This window comes from Haliotis cracherodii, unplaced genomic scaffold, assembly GCF_022045235.1.
Source record: "Haliotis cracherodii isolate W230 unplaced genomic scaffold, xgHalCrac1.p SCAF_10, whole genome shotgun sequence".
In the NCBI taxonomy this organism is placed as follows: Eukaryota; Metazoa; Mollusca; class Gastropoda; order Lepetellida; family Haliotidae; genus Haliotis; species Haliotis cracherodii.
The window spans coordinates 51,688,071-51,704,774 of record NW_027266265.1 but is presented as its reverse complement, the minus strand read 5'-3'; the positions used below and the strand labels follow the sequence as shown (position 1 = coordinate 51,704,774).

General features: G+C 45.7%; 1 protein-coding gene across 1 annotated transcript in view; it reads left to right on the top strand.

Annotated features, from left to right (window-relative positions):
* Positions 1–16,704, top strand: part of LOC139454512 (5-oxoprolinase-like) — a 47,916-nt gene that overhangs the window by 14,815 nt on the left and 16,397 nt on the right. The window contains 10 exon segments of the mRNA XM_071236266.1: positions 613–701; positions 5,644–5,685; positions 5,687–5,762; positions 6,410–6,552; positions 7,549–7,677; positions 8,755–8,867; positions 10,012–10,100; positions 11,868–11,949; positions 13,198–13,335; positions 14,113–14,251. Of these exon segments, the coding sequence (XP_071092367.1) occupies positions 613–701; positions 5,644–5,685; positions 5,687–5,762; positions 6,410–6,552; positions 7,549–7,677; positions 8,755–8,867; positions 10,012–10,100; positions 11,868–11,949; positions 13,198–13,335; positions 14,113–14,251 (1,040 nt within the window).

Below are 16,704 nucleotides of genomic sequence, written 5' to 3'. Positions count from 1 at the left end.
CTGTAATCTGCAGCAGTCATTCATACTTTGTTAATTGTGGGGAGGGGCACAGGTGGCCCAGTCGTCTAAGGCGCCGCGATTCGCTGTGCAGAGTTGCGTCCCTTGGGCATGCAGAAACCTATGATTGTGGGTTCGAATCCCGGTTCGCCCCGATTATGTTTCTAGGTTTGTCAGCACCATACCCATGCTCGTGGGTTTCACCGAAGTGGTAAACGTCTGAGACCTGCATCACTTCGGGCTTTCCTCCCACATTAAGCTGACACACCGTGATGTAACTGGAATACTGTTAAAAGCGGCGTTAAATCCAACTCACTCCCTCCCTCACTAATTGTGGGGAAGATGGTGTGACCTAATCACACGGTAAAGGTTTTTGCTTATCACACCCAAGGTCTGGGGTTCAATTCCCCACATGGTTACAAAGTGTGAAGCTCATTTCTAATGTCTCTCGCTGTAGTAATGCCAGAATTTTGCTTAAACGTAGATTAATCCCAATTCACACACACACACACAGGCAGACCAGCAACTTACAGACATTTACCCAATTGGAACAGGCTCATCCTGTAGCGAGATCTTGCAATGAGTAACTATAATATCCATTTATTGTATTTCAAGGAACATCAACAGATGTGAGTCGCTATGCGGGTCAGTTTGAACACGTGTTTGAAACCACCACAGCAGGCATCACAATCCAGGCTCCACAAGTAGGTCGTTCTTTCCTAAATATTAATTAAGTTACAAACATCAGAAACATGTCAATTTTCTCTGACCTTGATATCGCATTGTGTGTTTCTTTACAGGGTGGAATGTTTTGCAGAATTAAGTTTCATGACACTGCAGTTATTTATGCCACGATGCAAGTATCATGTTGTGAGTTCATGCATGGTTTCAAAACGATGTTGGTAAATGTACAGAACATGTATAAATGAAAATGAACTGTAAGATGCTATTCATTCATTTTGATGATGGAGTAGGTTTCCTGGACAAAAAAAGTGTCGAGTCCTTGGCTGACCATGACCCAAAGTCTCAAGTGAACATAAGGCATCCATTAACTTCTGACAGGGTGACCCCCCAAGGAGGATGTTTTGCATCTTGATGTGAGATTTGTTCAAGGCATTCAAATCCAAATCATAGTTTGAAAAAAGAAAGATTCAACTAAATTCAAATTCTGAAAAATATTATAAGAATCTTCTTCCAAGAAACTGATAATGAAATTTGGTATTAAGGTAGTTATTAGTGGGAGTGGCACATTAAAATACACAGGGATTATAGAGTCAGGATAATTCAGGGTTGCTTCTTCTGTGATGTGCCAGAAAAGTGTTAAAAGTACCCCAAAACCAACTCATTCACTCACTCACTCACATACCCACTCACTCACTCTCCCTACCACTCACTCACTCACTCACTCATTCCCATTCCCACCAACCTGATCACTCCCTCACTCACCCACATGCTCACTCACTCACCTACTCACACACTTTAATACCCACTCCCATACCCACTCACTCACTCACTCCCATACCCGCCCACTCACTCCCATACCCACTCACTCACTCACTCCCATACCCACCCACTCACTCCCATACCCACTCACTCACTCACTCCCATACCCACCCACTCACTCCCATACCCACTCACTCACTCACTCCCATACCCACTCACTCACTCACTCCCATACCCACTCACTCACTCCCATACCCACTCACTCACTCCCATACCCACCCACTCACTCACTCACTCCCACACCCACTCACTCACTCCCATACCCACTCACTCACTCACTCACTCCCATACCCACTCACTCACTCCCATACCCACTCACTCACTCACTCCCACACCCACTCACTCACTCCCATACCCACTCACTCACTCACTCCCACACCCACTCACTCACTCCCATACCCACCCACTCACTCACTCACTCACTCCCATACCCACCCACTCACTCACTCCCACACCCACTCACTCACTCCCATACCCACCCACTCACTCACTCACTCACTCCCATACCCACTCACTCACTCCCATACCCACTCACTCACTCCCATACCCACTCACTCACTCACTCACTCCCACACCCACTCACTCACTCCCATACCCACTCACTCACTCACTCACTCCCATACCCACTCACTCACTCCCATACCCACTCACTCACTCACTCCCACACCCACTCACTCACTCCCATACCCACTCACTCACTCACTCCCACACCCACTCACTCACTCCCACACCCACCCACTCACCTACTCACACACTTTAATACCCACTTACTCGCTCACTCCCATACCCACCCACTCACTCACTCACTCCCATACCCACCCACTCACTCCCTTACCCACCCACTCACTCCCATACCCACCCACTCACTCACTCCCACACCCACTCACTCACTCACTCCCACACCCACTCACTCACTCCCATACCCACTCACTCACTCACTCCCACACCCACTCACTCCCATACCCACTCACTCACTCACTCACTCACTCCCACACCCACTCACTCACTCCCATACCCACTCACTCACTCACTCCCACACCCACTCACTCACTCCCATACCCACCCACTCACTCACTCACTCACTCCCATACCCACCCACTCACTCACTCACTCACTCCCATACCCACCCACTCACTCCCTTACCCACCCACTCACTCCCATACCCACCCACTCACTCACTCCCATACCCACCCACTCTGATAATGAAACTGATAATGAAATTTGGTATTAAGGTAGTTATTAGTGGGAGTGGCACATTAAAATACACAGGGATTATAGAGTCAGGATAATTCAGGGTTGCTTCTTCTGTGATGTGCCAGAAAAGTGTTAAAAGTACCCCAAAACCAACTCATTCACTCACTCACTCACATACCCACTCACTCACTCTCCCTACCACTCACTCACTCACTCACTCATTCCCATTCCCACCAACCTGATCACTCCCTCACTCACCCACATGCTCACTCACTCACCTACTCACACACTTTAATACCCACTCCCATACCCACTCACTCACTCACTCCCATACCCGCCCACTCACTCCCATACCCACTCACTCACTCACTCCCATACCCACCCACTCACTCCCATACCCACTCACTCACTCACTCCCATACCCACCCACTCACTCCCATACCCACTCACTCACTCACTCCCATACCCACTCACTCACTCACTCCCATACCCACTCACTCACTCCCATACCCACTCACTCACTCCCATACCCACCCACTCACTCCCATACCCACCAACTCACTCCCATACCCACCCACCCACTCCCATACCCACCCACTCACTCACTCCCATACCCACCCACTCTGATAATGAAACTGATAATGAAATTTGGTATTAAGGTAGTTATTAGTGGGAGTGGCACATTAAAATACACAGGGATTATAGAGTCAGGATAATTCACTCACTCACTCCCACACCCACTCACTCACTCACTCCCACACCCACTCACTCACTCCCATACCCACTCACTCACTCACTCACTCCCACACCCACTCACTCACTCCCATACCCACCCACTCACTCACTCCTATACCCACCCTCTCACTCACTCACTCACTCCCATACCCACCCACTCACTCCCATACCCACCCACCCACTCCCATACCCACCCACTCACACACTCCCATACCCACCCACTCCCATACCCACCCAATCACTCACTCACTCCCATACCCACCCACTCACTCACTCACTCACTCCCATACCCACCCACTCACTCACTCCCATACCCACCCACTCACTCCCTTACCCACCCACTCACTCACTCACTCACTCCCATACCCACCCACTCACTCCCATACCCACCCACTCACTCACTCACTCACTCCCATACCCACCCACTCACTCCCATACCCACCCACCGACTCCCATACCCACCCACTCACTCACTCACTCCCATACCCACCCACTCACTCACTCACTCACTCCCATACCCACCCACCCACTCACTCCCATACCCACCCACTCACTCACTCACTCCCATACCCACCCACTCACTCCCATACCCACCCACTCACTCCCATACCCACCCACTCACTCCCATACCTACCCACCCACTCCCATACCCACCCACTCACTCACTCCCATACCCACCCACTCCCATACCCACCCACTCACTCACTCCCATACCCACCCACTCCCATACCCACCCACTCACTCACTCACTCCCATACCCACCCACTCACTCCCATACCCACCCACTCACTCACTCACTCCCATACCCACCCACTCACTCCCATACCCACCCACTCACTCCCATACCCACTCACTCACTCCCATACCCACCCACTCACTCCCATACCCACCCACTCACTCCCATACCCACTCACTCACTCCCATACCCACCCACTCACTCCCATACCCACCCACTCACTCACTCACTCCCATACCCACCCACCATCTCACTCACTCACTCCCATACCCACCCACTCACTCCCATACCCACTCACTCACTCCCATACCCACCCACTCACTCCCATACCCACTCACTCACTCCCATACCCACCCACTCACTCCCATACCCACCCACTCACTCACTCACTCACTCACTCCCATACCCACCCACCAACTCACTAACTCACTCCCATACCCACCCACTGACTCCCATACCCACTCACTCACTCCCATACCCACCCACTCACTCCCATACCCACCCACTCACTCACTCACTCCCATACCCACCCACCAACTCACTAACTCACTCCCATACCCACCCACCCACTCACTAACTCACTCCCATACCCACCCACCCACTCACTAACTCACTCCCATACCCACCAACTCACTAACTCACTCCCATACCCACCCACCCACTCACTAACTCACTCCCATACCCACCAACTCACTAACTCACTCCCATACCCACCCACCCACTCACTAACTCACTCCCATACCCACCAACTCACTAACTCACTCCCATACCCACCCACCCACTCACTAACTCACTCTCATACCCACTCACTAACTCACTCCCATACCCACTCACTCACTCACTCACTCACTCGTTCACCCACCCACTCACTCCCATACCCACTCACTCACTCCCATACCCACCCACTCACTCCCATACCCACTCACTCACTCACTCCCATACCCACCCAATCACTCCCATACCCACTCACTCACTCACTCACTCCCATACCCACCCACTCACTCCCATACCCACTCACTCGCTCACTCCCATACCCACCCACTCACTCCCATACCCACTCACTCACTCACTCCCATACCCACCCACTCACTCCCATACCCACTCACTCACTCACTCCCATACCCACCCACTCACTCCCATACCCACTCACTCACTCACTCACTCACTCCCATACCCACCCACTCACTCCCATACCCACTCACTCACTCACTCCCATGCCCACCCACTCATTCCTATACCCACTCACTCACTCACTCCCATACCCGACCACCCACTCACTCACCTACTCACTCACTCACTCACTCACTCCTATACCCACTCACTCACTCACTCACGCACTCCCATACCCACCCACCCACTCACTCACCTACTCACTCACTCACTCCCATACCCACCCACTCACTCACTCACTCACTCACTCACTCACTCACTCACTCACTCACTCACTCACTCACTCACTCACTCACTCCTGTCTCCAGCTGGACATCAACACGGTGGCAGCAGGTGGAGGCTCCATGCTGTTTTTTCCGGTCAGGGATGTTTGTTGTGGGACCAGAGTCTGCTGGGGCACATCCCGGGCCTGTGTGCTACAAGAAAGGTGAGACTTACTGAAACGGTTGTGTGAGCAAAGTCTTTGATAGGCATTTAGAAGAGCATATACCTGGAATAATGCTGAGTCCGGCGTTAAACAACAAACACACAATCATTCACACAAAATGCAGTCACAATTTTCTCTCTTTTATTAAATTTCAAGACAAAGTCACTACAAATATGTATTTAACCTTGAAGCAAAGCGAAATTATATTTCCTTCTATGAATATCGTGGATATTTTGTTTATGAGATACTTTATTTACCAGTCAACAGGGACTGGCAGTCACATGAATTATCGGCCCACGCCTAATTTTACCAGTAAAAAACTGGTAATTACTGGTAAATGGGAACATTGTTTACTGCATTCAAAAGCATGTATACTTCGCTAAGGTTAAGTCGATTAATTTTACCTAATATCATTATATACTGGGGTGATGGTCACCCCAGCTTTTGCTCCAGCGTGAGGACCCAGTACTCTATATTTGTTTTGGACTGCCTGGCTTGGCACAATGACTTTGTTGATTGTGTTTCATGGTACCCGAACAGCATGAAATTCTACTTCCAACATCAATCTCTGGTTTGTCTGGTCCAGACTTGATTACTTCCAGGCCGCTGTGATCTAGCTGAAATATTGCCATACCTCAATATTACAGGAGGTCCTCTGACTATCACCGATGCCAACCTGTGTCTGGGCCGGATCCTACCAGAGTTTTTCCCAAGTATTTTTGGCGAGAAAGAAGATCAACCACTCGACAAACAGGCCACTTTACAAGCCTTCACCAAGCTGACAAAGGAGGTAACATTCACTGCATGTTTCTGTCCTGATGGGGATTCCGGGTTTGAATTCATCTCCAGCAACCTGTGGTCATCTTCCCGAGGCAAGGGAGTTAACTGACTATAAAGTCCAGTTTCCACCCTTGCCGAACTAGGCTGGTATTATGGAGATACATTTTGGCTGGACTAACGAGTTTATGCATAGTCCAATCAAAATCGTGCACCGAAATAGAAATCTGGTTCGTTAACTGTCGTTGACTGCAGGATTTGCAAAGCATGTGCACCGCCAACTCGTTGTCAGCAGATATTTTCCAAATCTTTTCATGTTTTTAATCAAGGTGCTCACGTGATTTAATGCATTTCGCAATGTAAGACACGTTTTATCACAATATATATCTTGATTATTGATCAGATCGTCCTGACTGGGCGCCACCATTTTGTGTGAAGCAAACGCAAGTGATACGAGAGGTGGAATCTGATTGGTCCATAGGCGAGGCTTAGACGGGACATAACTGGTAATAGCCACTGGTGGCGGTATGATTGAACCCAGTAATTCCAGCCTAGTTCGGCAAGGGTTGAAACTGGACTTTTAAAGTCAGTTAACTCTCTTGTCTCCGGAAGATGCCTGTGGTGGTCGTAATTCACGACTGAATGGATTGGGTGGTCAGACTCCGTGACATATGGTAGATAGAGTGTTGTGCTGGTTCATAATATGTATCACTGCATTATATTGTCCAGGCTTAGTTATTTATAGGTCTCAGTCATATAGCTTGATTATTTGTGAGTAGGGCATTAAGTGAATACAAAATCATGTCAGTTAGTACATGTAGTCACATGGCCTTAAGATTCATTTACAGTGAAACCTTGTTAATCTGGACTGTAGCCTGAAATTATCCAGATAGATTTCCAGATTAGAGAATAATGTTGCAGTACATATATCTTGTAGCTCCCAACACTAAAGGGAAGGTTTTATGAATACACGATGTAGACATGAAGAAATCATGTGTTGAATTGTCAGGTGAATGACTTCCTGACTTCCCAACCAGGCGATGCCCAGAAGAAGCCAATGACAGCAGAGGAAGTTGCTATGGGATTTATTCGCGTTGCTAATGAAGCCATGTGTCGACCAATCAGAGCACTTACAGAGGTAAGATATTCACGAGAAATTTATAAAACTTTTTGCTCTTTAACTGGAGCTAACTGTTTATTTTCAAATTTTGTGATTAACTTGATAACATAGACTCAGGTTTCGGTAAGGTTCTGATGATTCAAGGTCGTTGAATGTTGTTGTTGTTTTATGTCTTTATCCCATGACACAAGTATTGAAGTAAAAGTCATGTCAAGGTTATAAACATACTGTTTGAGGTATATTAGCCAACACACCTACATTCCCGTCTTGGGACCTGCTAGGCTCTAACCAGGGAGGTTTCACATGCTGGTCTGTTGGTGTACTGGCCGATACTTAAATCCTACTAACTGAACATATATTTTATTTAGGTATCACTACCAACAAAAGTAACTGACACAGACATTAAAATAAAACTATGTTAAAAGTCATTAGTTTTCTAAAGTGTTCTCCAGCACTCAACCCCTGTGGCAGACAACAATCTCAATGGCTTCACAATCCGATGGTTCAGAGTTTGAATCCAAGGTGGAAAAGCTGTAACATTCTCTTGACATTGATTTTATTTCAAGTTCTGAATTGTAAGAAAACCTTTTGTACATTAATAATCTTAACATGTATCATGTGAAGAGTGTAGTAGTATCATACAAAACTTAGAAGTTAAAAGTAGGTTTTTTTGTAGTATGTGTTAGTGAAACACAATAAAAGTAAGAAAATCCATCCCAAAGGATGATAAACAATGCATGACCATTGCATGCATATTGATAGAGTCAAAACTTGTGATGTCACCCTGGGCAAGTAACTTAGCCAAATGTGCCTCTGTTCACCCAGCAGGGAAAGGGTACCCGATATGTGAGGTGGATGAAAAACCTTCTAGCACCCTTAGGCAGCTTGGGTTGTATACTCCCCAGGGAGTTGAGAATGATAACTGGAATGCAAATGGATTCACTGGATGAGGAACAAATAAAACCGCATTAGAGCAGATGCCAGTACCTGGATACCGGTGGTATATAGATAATATAGTATATAATAATGATATAATAATTGCAAACTAACACGTAAAAAAACATTTGTCTATATATCATGTCATGCACATTGCAGGCTAAAGGTCATGACACATCACGCCACCTACTGGCATGTTTTGGAGGAGCTGGAGGTCAACATGCATGTGCCATTGCAAGGTCACTGGGGATGAGCCGAGTGTTTATACACAAGTGAGTTGTAGCCATACAACAACAAACATAACACCCTGGGGTGATAATAGACCACCTCTGTGGTCTCGTGGTAGAGTGTCCGCCCGGAGACCACCTCCATGGTCTAGTGGTAGAGCATCCACCAGTAGACCACCTCCGTAGTCTAGTGGTAGAGCATCCGCCCGGAGAATGCCTTAGTAGTCTAGTGGTAGAGCATCCACCCGTAGACCACCTCCGTAGTCTAATGGTAGAGCATCCGCCCGGAGACCTCTGTGGTCTAGTGGTAGAGCATCTGCCCATAGACCATCTCTGTGGCCTCTTGGTAGAGGATCCGTCTGGATACCTACTCTGTGGTCTAGTGGTAGAGCGTCTGTCCATAGACCATCTCTGTGGCCTCTTGGTAGAGGGTCCGTCTGGAGACCTCCTCTGTGGTCTAGTGGTAGAGCATCCGCCCGGAGACCACCTCCATGGTCTAGTGGTAGAGCATCCACCCGTAGACCACCTCCGTAGTCTAGTGGTAGAGCATCCGCCCGGAGAATGCCTTAGTAGTCTAGTGGTAGAGCATCCACCCGTAGACCACCTCCGTAGTCTAGTGGTAGAGCATCCGCCCTGAGACCTCTGTGGTCTAGTGGTAGAGCATCTGCCCATAGACCATCTCTGTGGCCTCTTGGTAGAGGATCCGTCTGGAGACCTACTCTGTGGTCTAGTGGTAGAGCGTCTGTCCATAGACCATCTCTGTGGCCTCTTGGTAGAGGGTCCGTCTGGAGACCTCCTCTGTGGTCTAGTGGTAGAGCATCCACCCGGAGACCACCTTCATGGTCTAATGGTAGAGAGTCTGCCCGGAGACTGCCTTGGTGGTGTAGTGGTAGGGCGTCCACCCAGAGAGCGGAAGGTCTGGGTTTCACTCCCCGAACGTGTCATACCAAAAGACATTAAAAGATGATACTTATTGTTACCCTGCCTGGCGCTTAGCAATAAGGGGTTACAACAAGGACTGGTCGGCTCAGAGTCAGCTGTGTCTGAGTGGGGTATTCATGTTAAACTGAGGCATGGTATCTCAGTTGGCAAGCACTATAAAATCGGCATCAGTACTGAAAAGTATCGAACTTATTATTTGTGTGACTGGATTAAAACTCTATTCACTCACTGCCTCTATTTGCATCAGGTATGCCAGCATCCTGTCTGCCTATGGTATGGCGCTAGCAGATGTTGTACATGAAGCTCAGGAACCCTGTGCCAAGACGTACGAGTCAGGTAGGTGTTAATAGTCATGCGTATTGGCCTGACTTTCGTATTGCAATTTATTGCAATAATTAATTATGTTTTGAGATACCACAATATTTTGCATGCTTTCTCTGAACTGTAATTTGTGAACCTGAATAAAAATAGCCATCATTTTCGACAACTCCGTAGTCGTCCGCCATTTTGTTGGATGTTGCTTTGGTCGCAACGTATGTGTAATAGACACATTATATGCAGGATGTTGGTCGGGAATAGTTTCGTTTTTTCGAACACAGGAATCAGTTGCTAATTTCTGAATTTCCGTTTGACTTGTCACTTGCCTAAACTTGGCCAACAAGAAGAAAATATGGATGATTTTGAAAAACTTGATAAACCAGTATTTTCAAAATGTATTGTGATGAGTATTCATTAGTATTTCATATTGCGGTATGCTGGTTTACCATGCAGCTCTAGTGTATAACATGGTATTACTCCTGGCTGCATCAGGTCATGGCGTCAAGAAAAGATACTAAGGGAAAGCATCCCTCTACTGTTCTAAACAATGATTGGAAATGTATAACATTGTTTCATCACTGGTTTCATGCCAGGACAAGCCCCATGAGTAAAACCTGCAGTACTACATGAGCATCAACTGAGATGCTCATAGCAAGAATATATGTTTTAAGCTTGGAAAGTGATCAAAGGGAAAATGGAGCAGTCATTGGTTATTATCACTGCAGAGGAAGGGGGATGTAGGAATGGGCGCTGTCCGTCCGTCCATCCATCAATTTTTATTTCCGGAGCAGAACTAAAAAATCATGAGATATATCTTAACATAATTGGCATTTAGATAGGTTTCCATACAACGACTTTGACTGAAAATGATTGTAGTGCTCCTTTCTGGAGCAGATCTTGAAAACCATACAATATTTCTTCACCAAACTTGGCACATAGATAGGTCTAATGGTAAACAGGTGCCTTTTGATAGTTTGGGGTTTTTGAAAAAATTATTTTTTTAGTTTCCATAGCAACCAGTCATGTCATATTGGTTGAGGATATTAGTATTTCATACTTCTTTTGTATTACTGTACTGTACTGTGGGATGGATGATGGCAGAGTATTGCATAGCATGTGTTAGTCTTTGGAATGATTAAAGGGAATTGAGTTAATTTAACATTATCGCTTTAAACAGAGTCCTATTTCTGTCAAACCTTTCTGAATCCTATATCAGAGTTCACATGTGTCAATTTGATTTACCGTATTTGCCGTATTAAGTGCCCTGACCAACTTCTATGAGTAATTTTAATAAGGACCCCTAAAAAGGCCAAAAAATGTACATCACAGTAAATCAATTTATGTTTTAAACATATTTGTTACAGTAGAGGAATATGCCTGACTAGTAGCAATTATTGGAAAGGGTTTCGATTTGGGTATGTTTGAGCTACCACTTGATCTATGAAAACAGTGTATGCTTTTAATAAGCTCCACACTTATTACAGCAAACATGATATATATGTACGTTGGACAGAAGTACCAATGATGAGATATGATAAGGTAGATAATTTACAGGGCAATGTGAAAAACACATTATTATCTCCCTTGAATTGTTGGACAGGCATTACTTGGAAGTTCAAGGATGACAAACTGGACACAATTTATGGATAACAACTTCTTTATTTACTGTAAAGGCGACATTTCGGTAAAGATCCTTATACCGTTGTCAAGCAAGGCAAGATGTTATTCATACATTGTGTCCACTTTATCTCCCTTGAAGGTTATTACGATGTACAATGTTTGCAGCATCATTCGACTACATTGATGGCCGGATTAAAGCCCTGTCAGATGATTGTAGAGAGGAACTGAAGAGTCAAGGCTTCAAGAGGTAGGTTACATTCCTAATGCGTGATTAATTTGAGCATCACAAATATCATAACATCAAATATCTTTTATATACACATGCAGTACGCAGAGATAGACACATGGTTATGAGATGCAGTGGGGTCGGGTAACCTAGTGGTTAAAGCGTTCGCTCATAACGTCGAAGACCCGGGTTCGATTCTGCACATGGGTACAATGTGTGAAGCCCATTTCTGGTGTCCCCTGCCATGATATTGTTGTAATATTGCTTAGAGCGTCATAAGACTGTACTCACACAGAACAATGTTGTGTACAAACAGCTCTTTTTTCCATTTTTGCTGTTGCATACAGGAGAGTACAAACCTGGTTAAAAGGGTTTTTTTTGTAATGGAATATTACTATTGACAAGATTAATTTAATTTCAATTGTATTGGGCAAGACAGTTTCATATACAGCATTTAATTATCCAAGGTGATTGTCTTGCTAAATAACCTGGAAATAACAATACTATAACTAATATTGTTTATAGTGGTGTTGTCACAGGGTGTCACTAAGATTTCCCTGACTTTATCATGTTTATAATAAGTGGGAATGATGGAACTGTATTGAGATTGTCTGAGACAAGTATTATGATCATCAAATTATTACATGCAAAGACATGTTGTTGCCTTGACAAGGGAATGTGTAGATTTGAATCAGTAGACAGTACAACCGGGGCACAGGCTACTACTTGGGTGACCACTTTCAAGAAGTAGAGAGGACAAGGGAAAGGAGGTGGTTAAGTGAGTTAAAGGAGAAACTATGCAGAATATTACCTGATAATTATCCAACAGCCCCCCCCTTCCCCCCTCTTCCTGTGGTCTCATGGTAGAACATCCACCCAGAGAGCGTATATCCTGGCTTCAACCCAACCCCCAGACGTTTCATACCGAAAGACGTTAAAAAATGGTACTCGTTACCCTGTGTGGCGCTCGGCATTAATGGGCTAAAACGACTGGTCGGCTTGGAGTTAGTATACTGTGTCGGAGTGGGGTATTCTTCTTACACTGCGGCATGGTATCTCATTGAGCTTGCACTATAAAATCGGCATTAGTCTGGACTAGTTCAAGCACACACACACACACACACACACACACACACACACTCACCTCACCTCACCTCACCTCACCTCACCTCACCTCACCTCACCTCACCTCACCTCACCTCACCTCACCTCACCTCACCTCACCTTTATCCAGCAAGACAGAAACGAGCCTTACATGTTTCTGCTCAGCCATCAGATTGAGACCCAGCCCTTCCTGCATCTCCGCTACCAGAAGACCGACTGTGCCCTGATGTGTTCAGCGGAGGCCTACCCCGCCACACCCCAGACCAGCAGCTATGGGGACTTCAGGGCAGCCTTCCTTAATAGGTAGGTACTCACAACACGCACAGAGTTGTGTCCCTTGCCTGCATGTCACTCTGATTATGAACCTTGGTCTGTCACCAATATTTCAAAGGTTGGAAGTGACGACTAAAGACGCAGAGTTCTGTCCCTTACCTGCCAGAATCTGCTTATTTAGTGTTCAAATTATCCAAATTACTAACCTTGGTCTATCAGCGATATTTCAAAGGTTGGAAGTGACGACTAAAGATGCAGGGTTCTGTCCCTTACCTGCCTGGATCCGCTTATTTAGTGTTCAAATTATCCAAATTTTGTTCCTTGGTCTGTCAGCAATATTTCAAAGGTTGGAAGTGACAACTAAAGATGCAGAGTTATGCCCATTACCTGCCAAGATCCGCTTATTTAGTGTTCAAATTATCCTAATTATGTTCCTTGGTCTGTCACCACTGGTGCTCATGAAGTTCATCCATTTTGATTATGAGCTATCACCAACTTACCATATCAACTTTTTTAAGTCGTTGTGAAAAAATATTATTTTCAGTCTTATGTTTGCCAAATTATTGGGAAGCACATACCTTCAGGGTGGTCGCTTTATAGACAGGGATATACAGTAGATAACAAAGTGACTAATAGTAATGGGTAGTCTAGTGGTTAAAGCGTTCGCTCATACTGAAAACCCAGGTTCGCTTCCCCACAATGTGTGAAGCCAACATCTGGGGTCCTCCTTTTGTGATATTGTTGGAATATTGCTAAACATGGCATAAAACCCAATTCACTCACTCACCCTGGTCTGTGGTACTGTAGGTACAACACAGAGTTTGGGTTCACACTGAAGGATCGTGCTGTTGTGATCGATGACATCCGTGTTCGAGGAGTCGGCAGGTCACATGCTGCGTCAGACGTCGCCGTCAAGGAAGCTGCTGGTGATGCCAAGCCCAGAAGGGTAAGAGACAACAGGTTTCACACATTTTCATTTTTAATGCCTTTGTAGGTTTTAATGAATTATAGTATGATGTTTGTTTATTTCATTGTGTATTTATTTGTTGTTTACTGCTGCACTACACAATATTCAAGCTATTGGATAGGATGGCAGTCTGTAAGTAATCAAGTGGACATGCAATCAACCAAGTCAGTCAGATCAGGCAATCCATTTAGTTGTCTTTGTACAAAAAGCATAGGTTGCTTACCCAGAATCCCCCCTCAGGGGGTGGGAGCATAGGTTACTGGACACTCATATTCCCCCCCCCCAGGTCTATGACACTTTGATGCAGCACAGATGACAATCATAGCATAGGAGTGAGAACATAAAAAATGGAGTGTTCTATGTCAACAGTGCATTAATTACAATCTTACCGCAGGTCGCTGATTGCTCACAATTGTTCTGTAATCTATGATGGCTGACTTCATTGTAGCCCCATTGGATGTCATCAACAAACTCATTGAGATCAGCTATGGTACCCCAGTATGACACCCTCTGCTTGAAGATTTAGTGTTGTTGATATTTTATACTCCCCATGGTTTACCCGTGAAGGTCCGGGGCAGAACAGGTCTTCAGCAACCCATGCTTGCTGTAAAAGGTGACTATTCTCGTCGTAAGAGGTGACTAATGGGATCAGGTGTCAGGTTCGCTGACTTGGTTGATGCATGTCATGGTATCCCAATTGCATTGATTGATGCTCATGATGTCAATCACTTGATTGTCTGGTCCAGACCGACGTCATATAGCTGGAGTGCAGCATTAAACAACAAACAAACAAACAAACAAACAAACAAACAAACAAACTGAGCGCCATGGCATCTAGACTCACAAGGGCTTTCTTTGTTACAATTAAACTTTTTCAGTTGAGGTGGTTAAGATAGGAATGACATATTTTAGTAAGCTGACATCTTATTGTCTAGAATAGGTCTTCAGTAACATATGCTTGCCGTAAAAGGCGACTATGCTTGGTTGATGCATGTCATCGTATCCCAATTCCCTTGATTGATGCTCATGATGTCATTAATCACTGGATTGCCTGGTCCAGACTCCATTTTTTGCATTCGCTGTCATACACCTGGAATATTGCTGAGTGCGGCATTAAACAACAAACAAAAACAAAGCTTCAGAAACCATGCATTCTTTAATTAGATGGAGCAGCCTGTGGGGACGCCAGGTTGGAATTGGTCTCCAACAACCAATGCTGGTTGAAAGAGGTGACCTAATGGATCCAGTGGTCAGCCTCAGGGATTTGATTGATGACATGTCATTGTGCCCCGGTGGATAGTTTTTTTCTGGATTGTCTGGTCCAGACTTGATTTTTGACGGACTGTTGTCATATTAATTGCTGAGTGAGGTGTCAAACAACACGCACATGCACACTCACACACATGCACATGCACATGCACACTCGTGCACATGCACAATCACACATGCACACTCATGCACATGCACAATCACACATGCACATACACACTCACACACATGCACATGCACACTCACACACATGCACATGCACACTCACACAAATCCACATTCACACTCATGCACATGCACACTCACATGCACACTCACACACATGCACATGCACACTCACACACATGCACTCACACACATGCACACTCACACAAATACACATGCACACTCACACACATGCACACTCACACACATGCACACTCACGCACATGTACACTCACACACATGCACACTCACACAAATCCACATGCACACTCACACACATGCACATGCACTCTCACACACATGCACACTCACACACATGCTAACTCACACACATGCACACTCACACAAATGCACACTCACACACATGCACATGCACACTCACACACATGCACACTCACACACATGCTAACTCACACACATGCACACTCACACACATGCACATGCACACTCACACACATGGACATGCACACTCACACAAATCCACATGCTAACTCACGCACATGTACACTCACACACATGCACACTCACACAAATCCACATGCACACTCACACACATGCACACACACACAAATGCACATGCACACTCACACACATGCTAACTCATACACATGCACACTCACACAAATGCACATGCACACTCACACACACATACCATTGGTGACATAAAACTGACTGAGCAGAGTAGATGTTACAATATCTATTACCTTTCCATCTCTTATTGGGGGGCACGGGGGGCCCAGTTGTCTAAGGCACCGCGATTCACTGTGCAGAGTTGCATCCCTTGGGCATGCCAGAAACCTATAATTGTGGGTTTGAATCCCGGTTTGCCCCGATTATGTTTCTAGGTTTGTCAGCACCATACCCGTGTTCGTGGGTTTCACCAAAATGGTAAACTTCTGAGACCTGCATCACTTCGGGCTTTCCTCCCACATTAAGCTGACAAGCCACGATATATCTGG